At 47.4% G+C, this 20,115-nt stretch overlaps 1 protein-coding gene across 1 annotated transcript in view; it reads left to right on the top strand.

The window, feature by feature from the left end:
• Positions 1-20,115, top strand: part of ASB18 (ankyrin repeat and SOCS box containing 18) — a 35,038-nt gene that overhangs the window by 8,453 nt on the left and 6,470 nt on the right. Inside the window, exon 3 of the mRNA XM_007058119.3 lies at positions 16,436-16,940. Within this exon, the coding sequence (XP_007058181.2) occupies positions 16,436-16,940 (505 nt within the window). The remainder of the gene's footprint in view (positions 1-16,435; positions 16,941-20,115) is intronic.

Raw genomic sequence — 20,115 nt, forward strand, 5'->3', positions numbered from 1 at the left:
TCATCAGCTGCCATGCCCTCTCACTCAGCGGAGCTAACACAGGGACTTTTTGTATGCTCTTAGCTAGTTGTGCTGCTCTCTCCACCAGTCAGTTCATTCCCTCATGGTGATGGGGGCTGGAATATGCATGAAGTAACACTGTTTCCCAAAAGCATGGAATTCAGAGCTGGCAAACTGTGGTCCATTATCAGGAACTCTCTCTTTCCAGAATGCCATATGAGACAAGATGTTCTGACCTGGAGAGTTGTAGATCTAGTTAGAATGTCTACAGATGTAAAAAAATTGTCACTCCACGTAGGTGCGTCCCTTTCACACAGCTCTGGTGCTATTCTTTCCCAAAGGCATATGTAGTGTCTGGAACACGTACATGGAAGATGTGACGTTCTCTGTGATTTCTTCCTGGTCATTCTGCAAGACTCACGTAATTCTATCTTAAATTTTAGGCTCTTCCCTGTGCTGGGCCACAATACTGCCATTCGGGCTCAATCCCAGCGTTATCTAAAGCCCTGGTATCCTTCATGTATCCTTCAAGGACTGTTGGAGAAATATCACCATACTTAATCAGATCTTCAGCTTCAGAGCATAGATTTCATGAGCTAGGTGTGGGACCGTGGCAAGTAACTTGGCCAACAATGTCTATTGCACACTATTGCGGGTGTATGCCAACAGTAATGGCTATTTTAATCAGTTCTGTCTTTGGTGGTGGGTCTGGCAGTGGCCAGGTCTTTTCTAGTTATTAATAGCAAGAGCAGCTTGTGGTTGTGGGCAACTTGAAATGATTAAGACTGTACAAGTAGAATATTAAACTCTTGCACACCCCTACAGAGACAAACATTCTGTTTGGGGGACAAAGGGACCTAGAATAGGCTATAAGCTGCCAGCCATATCTGTGCCACTGGAGTAGCAACTCACCAAGGGTGTAGCTGTTGGCATCTGCTGAAATGACTGTAGGCCTGGAAACACCATCAAATGCCAGTAATGGGGCTATGGTCAATAGAAGCCTGCTTAAGAGATTGTTTAAATCCTCAGGTGCCCATTGTATCTGCACCACTCCCAATGCACCTGTGAGGTAGGGATGTATTATCTCCACTTCACAGGTGGAGAACAGAGCCACAGAGTCTGAGGTTACACAGGAAGGCTGTGGCAGAGGAGGGTCTTGAACCTGGTCTCTGGCTAGCACTCTAACCACTGCACCATCCCTCCTCCGGTGTCTTGGCCCACATCCTTAGGGCTTTAAGAATCACATAAGTAGTTTGGCCTTTTGAGGATAGGTTAGGTATAAATTTGCCTTCTTTATAACTAGAAACATCATCAGCTCTAATACAGCCCTATAGCTTGGCTCTAGGAGTCCTCTGGCTCTTCCCTCATCCTCTATCAAGCACATGTCCTAAAACATGCCATTGGGTTTGCTTCAGCGTACACGCCTCATCACTTTAGCCAAACAGCCACACAACTGCCTTGGGAACTTACTTCAACCTTAAATTCTTCCTCAGAATTCCCACAGACAATGAACTTCCTCCCTCCAGGTTCCACAGAATCACATTCACTTTCCCTTGTAAGATAGCTGGCTGTGTCACCAAACAGAAGGTGACCTCAGCCATTTCTGACATTTCCAGAGCATGCACCCAGTGGCTGAGCAAATCCCATCTGTCCTGTGTCAGTCCTTACCACACCTACCATGTTACTGCCTACTGCTCTTCAGAGGCCATTTTTATGGCACTTCCCTTCCTTTACTACTTGTACCTTGCTTCCATGGAACACTCTGCCTCCCAGGTGAACTGCAAAATCAGTTCATTCCTCCATAATGCCTACAACAAAAAGTTATCCATTAATAAGATAGGTGATAGGGCACTTGGATATAGCTGGAGCATTTAAATATGTTAAATATGTTAAATGTGCATACTATGATTGCATCTCTCTTTCCACCACATTTATATTGCTTCTTGTCTTAGCCCCCAATCCTGCAAATACTTACACAGGTGTTTCATTTTAATGGGACTGCTCATGGCAATAAAGTAAAGCATATGCATAAGTGTTGACAGGGTTAGGGCCTTACAATCCATGCTCTGAAGAGTCTGTCTGGTTATCTGTGGCCAGTAGCCAGAACTAAGGTGCTAGCAGGATTCAAATAGAGCAGGTCAACATTTTTCAAACTTGGATTTTTTTGACCACATTTCATTGATTGTGAATTTAAACAGGGAAATAAAGCCCAACAAAAAAAGTGCAAAAAGTAATCTTTTTGACCCACTATCCAGTTATTTTTATTTATGAAAATATTTTTGAAGTTTAAACACAGTAAACATTTTTTATTAATATTAATTGTGAAAAAATTTTCCCAGCACTAGAAAAAAATTAAGTTGTGGAAAAAAAAAAAACCAGGTATGAAATTTTTACCAGCAGTCATTCCACAGAGAAGTGAAATTTCAGGAGGGATGGTGTGACCACACTTTATGCAAACATGACTTAACTGATAATTTACAGAGGGTCATATATTGTGCTGCACAAATCAGAGACACCACCCCACACACAGCCCTCTGACACAGGGCGTCTGGAGAAGACAAACAAATGTATTGGTTACAGACATTGCCATGCCATGCAGACATTGTGCATACTCACACAAAACCACATTTGTTGGGAGTAAAAATGCTCACTGTTTCAACACTGTTGCTCACCAAAGCACAGCCCTAAGCTAAATTCACCTGCCTACGGGTCCCCTGTAGAGGGGGAATGAGTGAGGGAAGGTGCTGTGGCTGCTTTTCACAGTCACAGCCTGTAAAGGGCTCCCCACCCACTGCTACTGGTGGCTGGGTCTGGGGATTTAGCTTTTGCCCCCTTCTGACGCTTACTTGCACTACTGCCCCCTCTCTCTCCTTGACTCAGTCCTCCTTCATTGTGACTCAGCTTTCCGGCCAGGTCACTATATAGTGCCCCCTTCTAGGATAACAAAGTCCCACCGGACAAGCTGTCCAGATACTGTTGCAGGCAGTCTCCTCTTCCAACTCCAGGTCCTGTGCTACTGGGAACCTGGTCCCACCTGTTACCCCCGGTCCCAGCCCAGGAACCCTCTCACTGGCAATCCAGGTCTGCTCAGTCTCCAACCTGGTTGCTGTTTCCCTGGACTCCTCCCTACCTCACCTCTCTATCTCCTTGCCTATCTCTGGCTTTACCCCAGGAGCTTCCTCCGCTCCCCATGGCTACTTCACTTCTCTAGATCGCTTGTCAGACGCTCTAGTCCAGGGCAGGACCCCAGCACTTGATCTTCTCCTGTCCCTGGCCAACTCTTTTCCCTCTAGGGAAGAGGTTTTCAAACTGTAGAGCACGCCCCCCAAGGGGGACATAGAGGAACGTTTGGGGGAGCAAGTGGCAATGCCAGGCAGCTCATTCCATCCCCATATGGCAGGGCCTGGGGCAGCCTCTATGGGGGGTGGGGAGGGAGCGCCACCTCCCTCCCAGACTCACCTCAGAGCCACCCAGCCTGTGGGTCAACGTCAACATCCGCCGTGGCCACACCCATTTCTGCTTCAGGCAGTCTCTGCGCCGAGCGCTGGCTCTGCCCCCACAGACCATCGCAGATGCCTTCCCGGGGGACAGGTATTGGCCCTGCCCAAGCAGTGCCGCCTGGCTGCAAGGTAGAAGCAGGCCACTGCTGAGGAAGCCTTGGCTGTTCCATTGGTAAGTAGTTTGCCTCTAGGTGCAGCAATCTTAGGTTAATGGGCCCCTCCAGCCCCACATTAACCCCCTCAGAGTTTGTGTGGGGCAGACACCCATCACACAGCCTCCCCTCCATGCACTTTCTGCCACTTGCCCAGAGCTCCCAGAGGCAGAAAGTCCACAGAGTGAAGGCTGTGACTGTGGAAAGCAGACACAATACCTGCGCTCACCCACTCCCGCTCTGCAGGGGATCAGCAGAGCAATGGGGCAGGTGATGACCAGGGAGAGAGTATAGCCAGGATACCATGGAACATGATGATGATTCAGTGCATCTGCAGGGTAGTCTCTGCAAGTAGTGCACCTAGGGGTCCTGGCAGGTTTTAAAGCAGCCCTCTGCTGGAATATCTCCCGTAGGGGTGTGGTGATGGAAACTCTGCATGTCCTCTTCCGGGAGCGAATTCCCTTAGCTTCTGTGAGGCCCTTTGAGTAGAAGGAGATACCCACTTCATCAGGGTTGCAGCCCCTTCTGTCTTGCAACAAATACTATACTGATTCTAGTGTGACATAGCAATAAAGTAATGTCTGGAACCTCAGGAAGAGTACACACGCCACGTGTTACAGCAGAATAGATTAAGACTCTGGTATAAATGTTTAAAGAAACATTCATCTTGGTTGTGATCTATGTCAAGTTTCAGCCCAGTATGACTTAAAGTGTCTGAATCATTAAAACTTGGAAAGCTTTTTATTTAAAAAGCAAGGCTACCTTGATATCTTGGTAACAATGCTTACAAGTGTAGTGAACTTTGTTGCCTGCCAGTTTCAATGAAGTGCCATCCTGGCTTCAAACCAGTCCCCGTTAGACAGGTAGAGACGCTAAGCAAAACTATGTTGAGAGTCTGGGGTAACACTAGAGAACACAAATATGATGGGCCACATGTTGGACAGGTGTGTGAGTAAGGCTCTTAAGAAAAGAAGGTATCCGCTCAGGGGAGGCAGATTTCAAAACTACATCTCTCAAGCATTGCCTATAAATGTGAATCTTTGCAAAGCACCAAAAGATACTAATGATTCGACCAAAATACATGGGTAGATAGAAGAACAACTTGATGATGCAGGGAAGCTCTTGCATGACACAAACAAAGCAAAAATGATTTTCCAAGAGGGTAGCTGGATGAATATTGTGTTGTGACACTGAGCCACAATTGCTAATAAAGGACCTGATTTCTCCCCCATTCATCTCTATCAGAGCAGGATTAATCCCTACATTTCCCTTTTAATATTTTCTCTCTTGGAAGAGAAAGCTTGGGCCACAAGCCTATGACCTAAAATAATTGTTAACCACAGCCTTGCAATCAAAACTATTTATTTGCCCAGACACCAGATTCACTCTCCCATACCATAAAAATTACGGGAAGGAGGGTGACAGTTTTACTTGCTGGCATAAAATATAAAAGTCTCCCACACAGGATTTTTTGCTCGGCTCTTTTAGTCACTCTCCAGCCTTTGCTGATATACGTGTTTTTACAGGAATGGGGAGGCAGGGGTGAATGGCATTTGAGCTGCCAACCTGTAATCCAAGTTACAGACAGAGGCAATGTGGAAACAGCTGAGTTATAAGCCCTTGAATATTGGGGCTTTATAATGGAAATTTTGGCAGACCCTTAACTACAGCAGCGCTACCGGGCGCCTCTACAATAACTAAGCCAACTACCTTGAAGGATCAAAAATTAATAGACATTTCAGACAGGTTTTGAGGTTTCGACCACTGCTTTTCAATTGCAAAGACTTTTGCTAAAGTTAGACACTGAGGAGGTCAAGCTTTTGGTAACATAAACATTTTGTCTGATTAAGAGAGACTACTTGTCCCTGGTTTTGAGTAGTAGATTTTAGGTCATCCTTAATTTTTTACTGACAGTAAAGAGCAGGTCATTGACCTACATACAGAGCTATTTTATTTTTCTCCCTCTTGATAACAATGGCCAGAACACCTATGTGTCGGGTTCTTCTGTATTCCCATATAGTCGGCAATTCACCATGGGGGCAGGACTTAAAACCTTTGAGCCTCTGAGTGACTGGGATAAAAAAAAATTACCTGGGCTTCCTTCCAGCCATTTGAGCTTCAGAATCCATGAGAATTCAACCCAAAAAAAAAAGCATATCAGAGCTTTAATCTAGGAGCTTTTTGAAGAGATTTAAAAAAAAAAGTTCCAGTAAAGTTCACTCTTACCTTCTTCGCTTTAGGAGCCATGCATGCCAACATCGCCCTATTTAGTAGAGAGTTCCTCTCCTTGACCTCCTTTTTACAGCAGAGATAATTAACATGGTGGGGTAAGACGAGCCGCTAAATTCACTGCACTCGGTCCTTTTTTCCCTTTTGCTAAAGGTGGGATGATTAAAAAGAGGAGAATGGAGTTGATTTTTCCTTTTTTCTTCTAAAGAGACTAAAATTGAGGGGGAGAAAAGGTTCTTTGCTTCTAAACTTTGTCCGTGGCTCCAGGAGAAAATAAAAACAGGAGCCTGGAAAGAGTCGGGTGTGCTGGTGCTGAACTACTGGGATCTGTGGAACATTTCTGTCTGCTTCAGACCGAGATGGAGACACATTTGTATGAAATGAAAAGATCCATTGTTTTCAGCGAGGAACATGAGGGTGAGCAATGGGCTGGCGTGCTCCAGGTAAACCTCTGCGTGCAGTTAGGCCCTCCATTCGCACACCTCCTGCTTTCTACATGGACGGGAGAAGAGAGATTCTGCTGTGGCAATGCCTGACTCCACCCCATTGCTTCATACAGATGTGCTTCTGGAGCAGCTCCGTGGATCGGAAGCCAGCAATGGGAGAGGGTGGAGCAAGTATTCCCAGGCCCCTGTCCCAGCTCTCCTCCTAGGTTTCTGTGTGGGACTAATGTTCTGGGACCCCAACCCATGGCAGTAGGGAGCCTTGCCAATTGCAGCTGATGGTTGGTGCCATCACAATCAGCTGCAGCTCCTCTGTCATGGTGGCTTTTGGAGATCCCCATGGTTGGAAAGGGTTCAGCCTTCCAGAACCCACAGCACCCCTATGCTCCTCTCCCAGCAGTCAGGATAATACCAGGGAAATCCAGAAGAGAAACCTCCTAGGCCTGTTCGCCTCCTGTGAATCTCGTAAGGGTTTTCCCTGTTGACCTGGCCCAACGATAAGTAAATAACAAACAACTCTGTGCCACTTGGGACAGGTACCTATGTCTTAGTGAAGCGTTCTACCAAGGAGCAGGATGTCGTAGCCAACAAGATAGTGGATGGTGAGAGCCTAGATGGCAGCTTTGGCTGTCAGGTCTCAGCAATTTTAAGAAGGGAGAAGCATCACGATTTATACACAGGGCCTAGGAAGAGGGAGGTATCACAGATGACCTGTATGCTATGGGTCTGAGAGCAATGGGGGAGGATGGTGACAGAGATGGTGGGAAGGGATTGGGAAGCAGGATAAGGAGGTGAGTTTGGGGCCATGTTAAGCTGAAGTCAATCGTAAGGCACAGGGGAGGTTTTGGAGAGACAGGCTGAGGTGTGGATATGGATAGGTGAGGACAGGTCAAGAGTGGAGACCCAGATCTGAGGAACATCAGCATGTATATGGTAGCTGACAACATATATGAGCTGACGATCACTCCGAGGTCTATAAAGGGGTGGAGGGAGAGGTGCCAGTGGCAGAGTCCATGGGGAACCCCCACGGAGAGTGGAGTAATAGTCATTGAACAGTGATCCCTGTTACAGGGTCCCACCCTGTTGTAACCGTAACCAGGTAGTGGGGTGAGAAAATAACACGCAGTCTCTTACTGTCACCCCTGCGGGTCTCATGCTCTTGTTATATGGTGTCAGAAGTAAACTGAATCTTTGCACAAAGAGAGCAAGTTAAGCCACCTGAATTCCTCAGTCTGAAAAGGAACCTGGCGGCAACCTGGAAACGGCGATTTTGATGCTTCAAAATTTTCCATGAAATAATGTTTGCAAGAAATCAAAAGGGTAGAGGGTGCTGCTACTTAAGATCCATGTGTGAAATTTTCAGCACATATAGGAAACAGAATGTAAAATATCCACTGAAACCACACGTGATTTCAAATGGCCTTTGGGCGAAGGCTGGTGAAGGGCTACCTGAATTAAAGGGGAAAGATAATCCCTTTGTAACAAACTACACCTGTCATTTTTAAGACTCAGCTGTTGCACAGACATATCAGGTAGCAGTGCTACAAGAGCACATGTATCACTTCTTGCTCATGGAAACCTGGTGAGCTAGTAGAGAATGGCCCACAACTAGTTAGTGGCTCATTTTAGCCTTTCTTTTTGAAATATCAATTCAAGCACACCACATCATACTCTTCTGCTAATGTATTTGACTGTGCATAGTAAGAATCATTACAAATAGCAAAAGCAATCATTTAAATATTCCTGTCAAATTCAGGGGACCCATATTTAGCATTGCTGGAATATTGCAATACACTTCACAACGCCTTGAGATCCACCAGTTCATAGATTGGCACTAAGGTTTTTTATTATTCTGCCTAACAAGGCCCTTGAGCTAGAAATAATTAACCCTAAAAAAGTTTCCAAAGAGCTCTGCAACAGGAAACTAGAAGAGAAGAAATATTACAAGAATGCCAAATAGTTAACCCCCACCCCTTGCTGGAGAAAAAAGAATTTTAGACTCCAAACAGAGTCTCCAACCAACTTTGTGCACCAAGGTCCTACATCAGAACGATTCCTGAGATCAGTCCCAGAGGAGGAACAGCAAACACCTGAACAAAACCAAGGAGGATACTACCTACGCTTCTGGAGAGCACCCAGAAAGCCCCTGTCCATGCTTCTGTGCTGAGAACAGCAGTACACAGCAAAGAGACGTTCCAGGTGATGTAGTCAACTCTATGGCTAACACAAGCCTTGGCAGAAGAAGCAGGACCACCAAACCACTGAATTTTGGAGTTGGTATTGACAGATGTCCACCAATAAGAGTCTGATAAGCCTCTTCTCTGTCAGGGAGCTCAGAGCATTTACCCTGACTTTCCATCCTAGATATCTCCATATATGTTACATTAATTAGCTGGAATGGCTGATTTAATTTACACAAGTTTTCTTTAAAGGCAAGATGTAACAGTAACCACTGGAGAAATAGGATGCTGAGCTCTGCTATGTGAAAGGGATGTTATCTAATATGGATCAGGATAACAATAGCAGGACCAGGAGCAGGAGGAAAACATTTACTCTTACCAATACAGCTGGTCAAAAAATCCATTTTTTCCCCTGAAAAAAAATTGTAAACAAAAATTTGCCATTCAAAATTTTGATTTTCTGTGGCAAATTTTTGGAAATGGTTTGAATTTTTTATTTTAGATTTTAAAATAATCCAATTTTTTATTTGTTTTTTCTTTTTCACCACAGAATGAACTATGTCATTGAGTTTTTCCACTTTTTCCTTGATTTTTTCCATCCTCTTCCCTCTCTAACTTTTCCAACATTGGAGAAGCTGTAAAAAGTTAGCTTGGGAAAGAGAGGAAGAGTGTGTTGAGGGAAGAAAACTTTGACATTTTTCATGTTATTGCACCTTGTCAAAAAGAGGAGATTGAAATTCTACATTTCAAATATACTTTGATCTTTAAAAACTTAAACAAAAATTTCAAATAGAAACAAAATGTAAATTCTCCTTGCCTCCAATTAGTGGGACAAGGAGAGTGAAGCAATATATCTTATTGTTGGCGAGAGAGACAAGCTTTTAGCTGACACAGAGCTCTTTACCAGGCTCTCTCACCAACAGAAGTGGGTCCAATAAAAGATATTACTCACCCTCCTTGTCCCTCTAATATTCTGGGACCAACATGGCTACAACAGCACTGCATACATTGCATTAAATGACATTTTCCCACAAAAATCTTCCTTTTGACTTAAACCCCATTTTCACAGTGGAAGATATTTTCAGTCAATATCTGAGGGGAGGAATAGCTCAGTGGTTTGAGCGTTGGCCTGCTAAACCCAGGGTTGTGAGTTCAATCCTTTAGGGGGCCATTTAGGGATGGGGCAAAAAAAATTGGGGAGTGGTCCTGCTTTCAGCAGGTGGTTGGACTAGATGACCTCCCAAGGTCCCTTCTAACCCTGATATTCTATGATTCAAAAAATGTTGACCAGATCTACTTCCCCACAGTCTTATGTGTTACTTACCTTTATTACCAAAATAGTTACTAAAGGAGTGACTGGAGAGGTAGGAGGAAAACCAGGAGAGGAAGGAGTCACAAAAGCCAAAAGAGCACAAGTATTCAAGGAGTGTGTGATCAACAGTGTCATAGAGTCTTAGTGTAGAAGGCCAGAAGGAACCACCAGACAATCTACTCTGACCTCCTTGTATGCGTCAGGCCACCAACATCCACCAGCACCCATAACCTAGAGGTCAAGGAGGAGAAGATGGCAAACAGGCCCTGTCATCTAGCTACGAATATACATTGATAACATGGACGAATCACCACACATTGGCACGCGCTCAGGGGAGGAGGCAGGGAAGAGAAGGGGCCGGGATGGGGATTTGGGGAAGGGGTTGGAATAGGGGCAGGGCCAGGGGGCTGAGAGGGGTCGAGCACCCACCGGCGCTAGCAGAAGTCAGCGCCTATGGAACCGCCAGAGCAGAAAGCACAAGTCCCAACCCTTGAGCGAAAGAGCCTCAAGCTGAGAGCTTCAACAGACACATATCCTCTGTGGATCAGGCATAGAGGCAGGTACATAGTACAGTAAATCCTCACTTGACATTGTAGTTATGTTCCTGAAAAATGCGACTGTAAGTGAAATGATGTTAAGTGAATCCAATTTCCCCATAAGAATTAATGTAAATGGGGGGGTTAGGTTCCAGGGAAATTTTTTTTTTTGCCAGACAAAAGGCATTATATACATTTTAAACAATTTTAAACAAGCAATTTAATACTACAGTCATCATTGCTGAGTAAGAAGCTTGGTTGAGGTGGTGGAGTCAGACAGTGGAAGAGGGTGGATTGTCCAGCTGCTCCTCTTGCTGAACTTTCTGAACTCAAAAAAACACATCTAGACTTTGTTTTGCTTTCCTTTCTTTTTCTTGGTAAATTTATAGCAAGTCATTAGATGACCAACTCCCCTAATCACTTTGGAGCTGCGTTCCCTGTCAGGATCGTCATCACTCAACCCTCAGCCCGCCCACTCCACCCCTTTCCCCAAGCCTCCACCCTTGACCCTCCTCTTCTCCCCGCCACCTCCTCCCCCTTTACTTTGCACGCTGCGTCCTCGCTCCTCCCCCTCCCTCCTGCCGGGGGCGATCAGCTGGCTTGCAGCGTTTAGGAGGCAGGAGGGAGGGGGAAGGAGTGAGGACTGGGCGTGCAGGCTCCCCCTCCTTCCCCCCCTGCCTCCTGCCCGGGGCAATCAGCTGGTTTGCGGTGTTCAGGAGGCAGGGGAGGGAGGGGGAGCCTGCATGCTGAGTCCTTGCTCCTCCCTCCTCCCTCCTGCCTCCTGCAAGCCTCAAGACAGCTGATTACCGCCGGCAGGAGGCAGGGGGAGGAGGGGGAGGGCACTGATCCATGGGGTCTGCCGACGGGCAGGAGGCTCTGTGGGAAGGGGGGGGGCGTAGGGAGGCTGCCAGCTGTGGAGAAAGCAGACAGCCAAACAACGTAATAGTAGAGCATTGCACAGCTTTAAATGAGCATGTTCCCTAATTTGATCAGCAACGTAACAATGAAACAACGTTAACCGGGACGACTTTAAGTGAGGAGTTACAGTACACTAACCAGTGGGTTACATGCTTCCTCTGGAGAGAAGACACTCATTCTCAGGCCCACAGCAGTTCAAGTCCCCATCCGCCCTTGCTATGTGATAGCCACTATCTTGACTAACAGTGGAGGTTGGACCAGGGACCTCCAGAGCTAAATATGTGAGTCTCTATAGATTGATCTAAAGAACCTGGGCCTGTAGCAGACTGTGAACTGGTTACAGAGGGGGACACATAACATGCACCAAACAGTGGTATACACATATGCTTAAGGGCTTTCCTAAACCAGGACTATAGTACTGAGGTTAGTTTGATTTTCATTTGTCCTTTACAGGTCATCTTCCACAACCAAAGGGCCAAATGGAGCTACGTCAATTTGGATGAGCTGGGGATCTAGCCCTTACCTCCAATTTCCATGGAAATATAACCATTTAATGAAAGAAAAATTAGAGAAGAGAGAAGAATTAAGTAGCTACATAACATGTTGTCAGAAGGGTCTCCAAACAGATTTTTCATTAGGCACCTGGTAGTCTTTAACATGGTTACAAGTCAGACTGTTCTAGGCACCAAAGCCAAATGGCCATGTATAAGGAGAGCTAGGGGGAAGAAAACCTGCTTGAAGTTTGCATGAGTCAATCTGGACCTGAGCAAGCTTCATTTCAGTTAAATATGAGCACTGAACATCACTAAACTCTGTAGAAGCATTTCTGAGCAAAATAGGTGCACAGTATACATAAGAAGAAACTTTAGACAGGATTTTTACTGGCCAAGCCACAAAGGAGAGTAAATATCTACATAGAACCAAATAAATCAGAGGTGGACAATATCCGTGAGGTAGGGATTGCTGTACAGCTGAGCCCAATACTGTCACATCAGTCTCTACTATGAAATCTACATCCCAGAATATTTTCAAGGTCTTGCATTATTACCTGTGAGTCTCCCCTCCTCCCTGCTGCCCTCCTCTCATTACCTAATAGAAATCCTAATCACAGCATGGCCAGTTGTACTGGCATTGGTGCCAACTGCCCTTTGCATGTACTGCAGAATTTGACATTGTTTTGCCACCATGTCACCGTTACAACGGTTACAACGTCAACTTCTAGTAGAAAAAGTAGCAGTAATTTTGATTCATTTAGACTGGCTTATCACATTCACTTACTTGCATTAAGAAACCATTGGTGTGGACTGTTTATCTTTAACCCCCTTCTGTTTGTCAGAAGGCATTCTGTGCTGTAAATAGAATATTGTAAAGGGGGGGGGGGGTGTCCTTTTAATGGCCAAGGTTTCATGGCAGCCTCCCCTGATCTGAGATCACTCTTTTACAAATTTCCAAGATAATTTGTATTACAGGAATGTTTTTGTTTAAACACAAACCCTGCTCTTCTTGAAATGGCAGGTGCTGCCACATGGGACAGTCCCCAAAGTTGGGTAGCAAGCAATTCTGTACACTGCTCACAAAATACACTCCTTTCGGTGGGCTTGAACCAAGAAAGGAAGTGTTCCCCTGCAGTACACACAAGGGGTGAAATCCTACATTCCTTATTCAAGCAAAACTCCCATAGACATCAGTGGGATTTCTGTCTGAATAAGGAGGGACTCAGGAAAGACTGCAGAGCTTGACCAAGGAAGACAACAAACCGGAAAAGTAGTTCTTGTTGGATAATTGCCACCCATGCCCCAATTCTCTTCCAACTCAAAGTTTTAACCTCACAATTTAAACATCTGTTCTCCCATTGATGCAAGGCTATTGAGAGATTTCTCTGGCAACAATTTGGAAATAGACCATTCTAGTGTGAGTAAAGTTACACTACATTTGGAGAGCCAGGGAATATGTTTCAGCACCTTACTAGTTTCTGAAACTTGGAGAAGGCATAGGCGGTAGTTTTGGTCACTTAAGTGGCACTGTCAGAAATGGGTGGAGAAAGCATTTTTAATGCCAAACCTGCCCATGTACAGCACCCCATGTGTCTCAAAGCAGCCAAAGTCAATGCATTAAGTAGCTATAGAAGTTTTGTTCCCTTCTAGTTATTCTGGCTCAATACCAGCGTGAACAGCCTTGACCACCAGCAGCCAAGGTCCAGACAGTGGGTTTGATGTTTTCAGCTGAGACTCATTCCTTGATTCACTTACAGCTGACATCTATATAAAGAACCTTGCCTTTCTACACTGCCTCCCACCTACCGCCTACTCACAGACCCTTGCCCTAAGGCATACGTGTCAGACAAGAGTTGGATTATATGGATAGTCTGCATAACACTCCGGGGCTGTTATCTACACCAAGAGATGAAATGACTGCAGACACATTGATTGCGTGAACTGGCTGATTGTCTCATGTGTCCTTGCAATAGTTTAACGTGTCTCCAGAGCAACACTGATTTTGACAAAACCTTTCTGGCACATCCACATGCAGTGCCCGCCTTGTAACCTTGCCTGTACCAGTGGACGCGGGTCTCCAGGAGCACCTACTATGTAGTGCCCAGAGCCCTTGCTGGGTGGCACTGGGAGGACTGGCTGAAGCATCGTTGCTTTACTGCTTGTGGCTCCCCATCCATATGAAGAAGAAACCACAGGAGGCTACACTGACACAGCCAGACCTGATCATGGCCCAAGGCATTGCAACCAGGCACTTACACTCAACATTTGTAAAGTGCCTGGGGTTGGTACTGAGTGTGAACCTTTCCAACCAGTGCCCTTCCTTTCTCCTTGTGTGGACAAGGCTCTGGACCATAGCCCAATGTTTGCACTTACAGCAATCAGCCAGAGTCACAGCCTTAGCTTTTAAACAGCTGGGGATAGAAGACTCTTTCACATAAGCCAAAGAAGACCACCTTTCTCCCCGTGCCTGGAAAGCACTTGTGGGTGGCTGTGTGGACCATAGTCCCGAAAGCTGCAGAGGTTAGCTAACTGCTAGGCACAGCCATGGCATGCAGGAAGCGAGCTGCTCTCACCTTGCTCCAGTGTTAATAAGGCTGCAGATTTGGAAGATTATGCAAATAGTACCCCAATATGCATGCTCAGTGAATATGCATGACCACATTTCCATAATCCTCTCTAACACCCCCCTCCCGTATGCTCCTGCTTCCTCCTTGACAGGTTTCAGAGTAGCAGCCGTGTTAGTCTGTATCCCCAAAAAGAAAAGGAGGACTTGTGGCACCTTAGAGACTAACCAATTTATTTGAGCATAAGGTTTCGTGAGCTACAGCTCACTTCATCGGACGCATTCAGTGGAAAAAAACTGAATGCATCCGATGAAGTGAGCTGTAGCTCACAAAAGCTTATGCTCAAATAAATTTGTTAGCCTCTAAGGTGCCACAAGTCCTCCTTTTCTTCCTCCTTGAGTTTCACCTTCCCCCCTCACCCCTGATTTTCCTGTCTTGCCTGAGGCAACAAGACCTTTTCCCCTAAGCTCTGGCAGGGCCAGGGGATCCCCCCTTCTCCCTGTGGAGTATTTTCTGGGGAGGGAGAGCCAGAACCTTGCTCCCTCCCCATCTGCTCATCTGCTGATGAGCTTCCTGTCTGCCCCCTACTCTGCACCGCAGCCTGCTGTCCCCACCCCCACCCCCCGCTGACCAGCTGGCTCTGCAGGGAAACCACAGCTGTTGGGTAGCTCTGCCAGGGAGACCTGGGTCCAATTCCCTACTCCCCTACAGCTTTCCTCTGTGGCCATCGCTTCGCCTCTCCTTGCTGCAGGTCCCCCTCTGTCTGGGGATAACAGCTCTGCACTACCACATGAGAGTGTTGTGAGGATAAATGCTTTAAACGCTGAGGGGATGGAGGACATGTAAGTACCTTGGATAGATAAGGGAGAGGGAAGCAAGGAAGCCATCTCTGCCAGGATGCAGAGCCTTTGGGATCATTTCAGGCTCCCTCTCTGGGGTTCCCGAGAGGTTGCCTGAAAAGCCCAGCAGAGGGGGCTGGAAACTGGATGTCTTTGGAGGAGACTTACCAGGTCTGATGACTCACAGCTTTTAACAACCCCTGTTTGAAGAACGGAGGGCGCTCTACACTGGGCCAAGGGGTGTTTGCCTCAAGGTCAAGTCACCAATGCCGTGCTGTCTGCCAGGCTCCGAGAGCTCTGCCTGCACATCACCCTCAGTGCTTATTCTGAGCAGGCTCCCTTGTGTGTGGAGCCCCTTCCGGACACAGCAATGTGATGACGCAGCCTGGTGCTGGGCTCCCTATCCTGGGTGGGACGGTGTCCGAACCCCAGTCCTGGCCACCACCCCTTTCAAAACACAGTTATCTCACCCACTGATTTGACCACAGCATCTACCCCTGTTTAATGCCTCCATTGTCTCTCCTTTCCTCGCTGCATCAAGCTTAACCTTCTTGTTCTCCCTTTCCAGACCCTACATACCACTCTGTCTCAGCCCTCCTCTCAGGTCACATCCCAGCCCACCCAGGATGCCCGCCTCGTTCCTTTCTCCAGTTTCATCTCTATGCTTCCCCCTGCTCCTCCACACCACCCTCAATACACAGGATGCCCACACAGCGCTGGCTTGCCAAGCGTCCCCCACTCCCTCCTCCAGAACTCGCCAAAAGACTCACTTCTTCTGCACTGGCGAAAAGTAGCAGGTTAAGAGCGTTTTCTAAAACAGCATACACCCCATTTTTTCCCCTTCTGGTGGCCCAGCATGTGCTGGCTGCCTTGCATCTGCCACCATCTCAGGCAGACACGGCTGATTTTTCTGTGCGTTGCTCTTAAAGAAAACACAATTTACGGTACATTTCAGTTCTTTTTTAAATAAAGGCTGCTCATATGAGCGTCGGCACCCCGTCAAGGTGGGCCACCCAGCCTTAACCACATTGTTTCCATTCCTTTAACCTAGTGTCCCATCATGCCAATAGTACCTAAGTGAATTAGGAGCACAAGTCCCATCAGAAGTCTGTGGAGGCCACCCAAGAGCTTATGGGCTGGTAGATCTGTTTTCTCTAATCTTAGTGGTCTCGTTAATGGGAGGTGGCAAAGATGGCCCAATAATAACCAAGTCAAACAACTCAGCTTCCATTTCTCCTTCAGTAAATGGCCGTGTCACTTCATTACAGATGTGCGAAACTTCTGGTGAAGTATGGTGCGATGGTTGATCTACCAAGTGAAGAGACACAGGAGACACCCCTTCACATAGCAGCTAAACATGGCCTCTATGATCATGCTCTCCTGTACTTGAGGTACGGCGCTAGTGCGGATAGGAAGAACAGTCGGGAAGAAACGGCACTCAGTGTGACTTGCGGACAGGCAAAAGAACAAGCGGAGCAAGGAAGCTACTTGCAGATGTGCAGATTGCTAGTAAAGTACGGAGCAGATGTCAACACCACAGATGAAGAGGAGAAGAGTCCACTCCACAAAGCCTGCAAGAATGCCAGTCACAGCTTGGTCCAGTTTTTGCTGCAGAATAAAGCGGATGTGAATGCCATTGACTACAACGGAGTCTCCCCCCTGTCCTGTATCCTACAGACTGCAGCCTTCAAGCAGCAACTGAGGCCACATCTCACAGTGCAGACATTGCTGAACCATGGCTCCCAAAAAATCTGGCCTATGGCCTTCGGGAAGGTACTGTCTCACTCATTGGCTAGAGGCAGAGGCAGTTAGCCAGCTTAAATACCAGCAAGCCTTTTCCAAGGGGATCGGTAAAGGGCTACAGTAAGGTTGGCCAACTGATTGCTAGTTCTAATCCAGGCGAGTAATGGCTGAGGGCAGTTAGCAGCCCAGGGCTGTGCAGTGGCCTATGTGAAAAGGATTTGGTGGTTCAGGCAAGTTTTCAGCAGACAGGAGTTCACATCACAGCACTGGCATCCTTGTTGGCCATCTCAGCAGAGACTGACCTGCTCTCTTAGCCCCCTTTGAAGTGACCCTTTTGGCTGCAGTGGGGCGGTGAGGGCTGAAACTTGCAATGTAACTGCCTGTATTGTCCCTGGTCTGTAACTAAGCAGAGGAATTAGCCCTCTGAGGCCAGCCACCCAGCACCTTGCCTGAGCACTAAATTCACTCACATGTTTTTTTTAAAGAAGGGAGGACAAAGCCTCTTTCAAAAGGCCGATGTCAGCACTCAGCTGGCTGTTGAGAGAGTGGTGAGCAGTTCTAGTCAATGTAGGAACGGGAACAACAAGCTAATAGCACCCCACTCACCTCGCATGTAGTGACAGTGGGTAACATTTTCAACAGCACCTAAGTGACTTAGGCTCTGAAGTCCCATTTTCAGAAGTGACTTACACCTCATTTCAAGTCATTGGAGCTTTGCAAAATGGACTTAGAAACCTGAGCTCCACTAATTTGCAATGAGATGAAGGTTCCTAAGTCACTTTTGAAAATGGGCCTTGTAGCAGGGTCATATGGGAAAAACCCAGGAGTTGGGCGGGCGCAAGCCCACCCACTGCTAAAGGCCCCTCCCCCAGCCTAGCGGGAGGGACCACTGGACCCAGGGACCAACTTATTACGGGGGACAACTAATGAAAAACAGGGACCGGAGTGAGGGTCAGAGGTTCAAAATGAGGATACCAGATGAGGACACCAAGCAGAGAACCCTGGACAGCGCCCACTGCTCCTCAAAGCTGTCAAGGGAGCCAGCGGACACTGCCCAGTGGAACTCTGCCCGGATGCATGAAACTAGGGAGGAATGGAAATAGGCCCTGCAGTCATAGAGCACCCCCTCGTCCAACATCCTCCTCCTGGTATTGTAGATGGAGACTTTGGCCAGAGCCAGGAGGAGGTTGACGAGGAGATCTCGCGACTTCGTGGGGCCACAGATAGGGTGTGCAAAGAGGAACAAGTGTGGGGAAAAGTGCAGCCAGAACCTCAACAAGAGGTTTGTAGCGGGGCGGTCACCCGCTCCCAGCCCAAAGGGGTTAAAAGCCAGCCTTTGGAGAGGGCTGGGGCTGGGAGCCTTAGGCTGGGCTGATTGGGAGGCAGCCTCAGCTGTGGCTACGCCCCAAGCAGACTCGGCTGGCCCTATAAAGGGGCTGTTGGGCTGAGGCTCAAGAGACTCTCTCTAGCTTGTGAGAGGGAGGGACCTGGCTGCAGGGACCTAAGCAGAGTACCTAGATTGGAGCGGGGCTGGGGAGCTCCAGCCAGGAAAGCCCCAGGCTGTGGCCTAGTATTAGCCCCAACAGGTACTGGGGTTGCAGGGGACAGCCCAAGGTTAGACAGAGGCAGCAGGTCCAAACCCAACCTTGCCTGTGATGAGTGGCTCATACTGCAGTCTGCCCCAGGGCGCGGTGGCTAGCTGGTGACTGGCAGTAGCCTACAACTGAGGCGAGGTAGGGATAGGGGGTGGGGGTTCCCCAGGGAGGGGAGACCCTGCAAGTGAGGGGTTACTGCCAGGGGGCAGCACCCCAACGTACAAGGGGTACTGCGTCTGGGAGGGACACGGGGGCCTGGCGTAAATGGGACACCGGCCTGCAGAGGGTGTTCCAAGGCTGGAAGTAAAGCTAATTCCCAGGACCCCAGCAGGAGGTGCCGCAGGGGTGAGTCCCACATGCTTACAGGCCTGAAGAGCCTAAATCAACAGAAGCGCTTTGGAAAATGTTCCCCAGCATGATAATAGTGACTGTTAGCTTCCATGTTGAGAGCGAAACATTTCTTGCGGTAGATTTACATCCTTTTCTTAAGAAACTCGTCATTTGAATACGGCACCCAAAGCAGGTTACAAACTTTAAATACGTTGCCAACACGTATTCAGTTAACTTACATGTTGAGGACTAAACATTTCCTCTGGGTAACTCCAGTGAAGAAAACGGAGTTACCCTAGATCTTAACCTGGCCCTAGAAGGCTTCTGAGTTATGAACTCTGTCCCATGTACACAGGCTACTCTGTGCTCACACATGTGTAGGAAGAACCAACAGAGCTGGGAGCTTTAGCTGGTAAACTCTAAGCCAGGTAGGGCATCAAATAAAAGCTCTCAAACTGCAGCAGGATATCAATTTTTTTCACAAAACAAAAAAAAGCCCAAGATAAATTAAACAGGTAAACCATGTCCAGCTGCTTGGCCCCTTTCTAGGGCCTTCTCCCCTGAGCTGGGGGCCTTGTGCAGGTGCCTACCTGCTCCTTGCAAGCAGCTAGAGCTGTGTCCACATTTAGCTGCTTGTTGGCCTTTGATCTAAGGACCAGGTGACCTGCAGCTATGACCTGAACCCTGGAGGCAGCTAATTAGTTCCATTGGGGACTTAAAGGACCATCACATCCCCTGACATAAACAAATAGTTCTGGGTTTGGGAAGGAGGCAAGGTTGGGTTGTTCTATTTATCCATCTGTATCAAAATCTGTGATGTTCCTCCCTGGGGTAACTTCACTGAAGTCAGTGCAGCTACACTAAGAATTCATGTGTACGATGTGATTTTTTTTCTTTGTGCCCAATTCAGCACTGTGTTAGTCCAGTCTGATGCTGGTGTGCCTCCACTAAGGCTTTGTCTACACTGGAACCTGAACAACCAAACTTTTTGTCAGTCAGGGGTGTGAAAAAAACACCCCCCCGAACGACAAAAGTTTTGCTGATGAAAAGCATCGGTGTGAACAGCGCTCTCCAGCCGACAAACAGCAGCTGCACTGTGCGCCTTTTAGCAGCACGGCTGCAGCACAGCCGTGTCACTGAAAGGTGCGCGGTGTAGACATAGTCTAAGTCACAAAGTAGTGAATCACACCCTGTATATTTTTTGCCGCCTCATTTGGGGCCTGACCTTGAGAGGCGCTGTGTGTCTCTCAGGATCAGGCCCTTAACGTCACACATCATTT

This window comes from Chelonia mydas, chromosome 11 (genome assembly GCF_015237465.2).
Source record: "Chelonia mydas isolate rCheMyd1 chromosome 11, rCheMyd1.pri.v2, whole genome shotgun sequence".
NCBI lineage: Eukaryota > Metazoa > Chordata > Testudines > Cheloniidae > Chelonia > Chelonia mydas.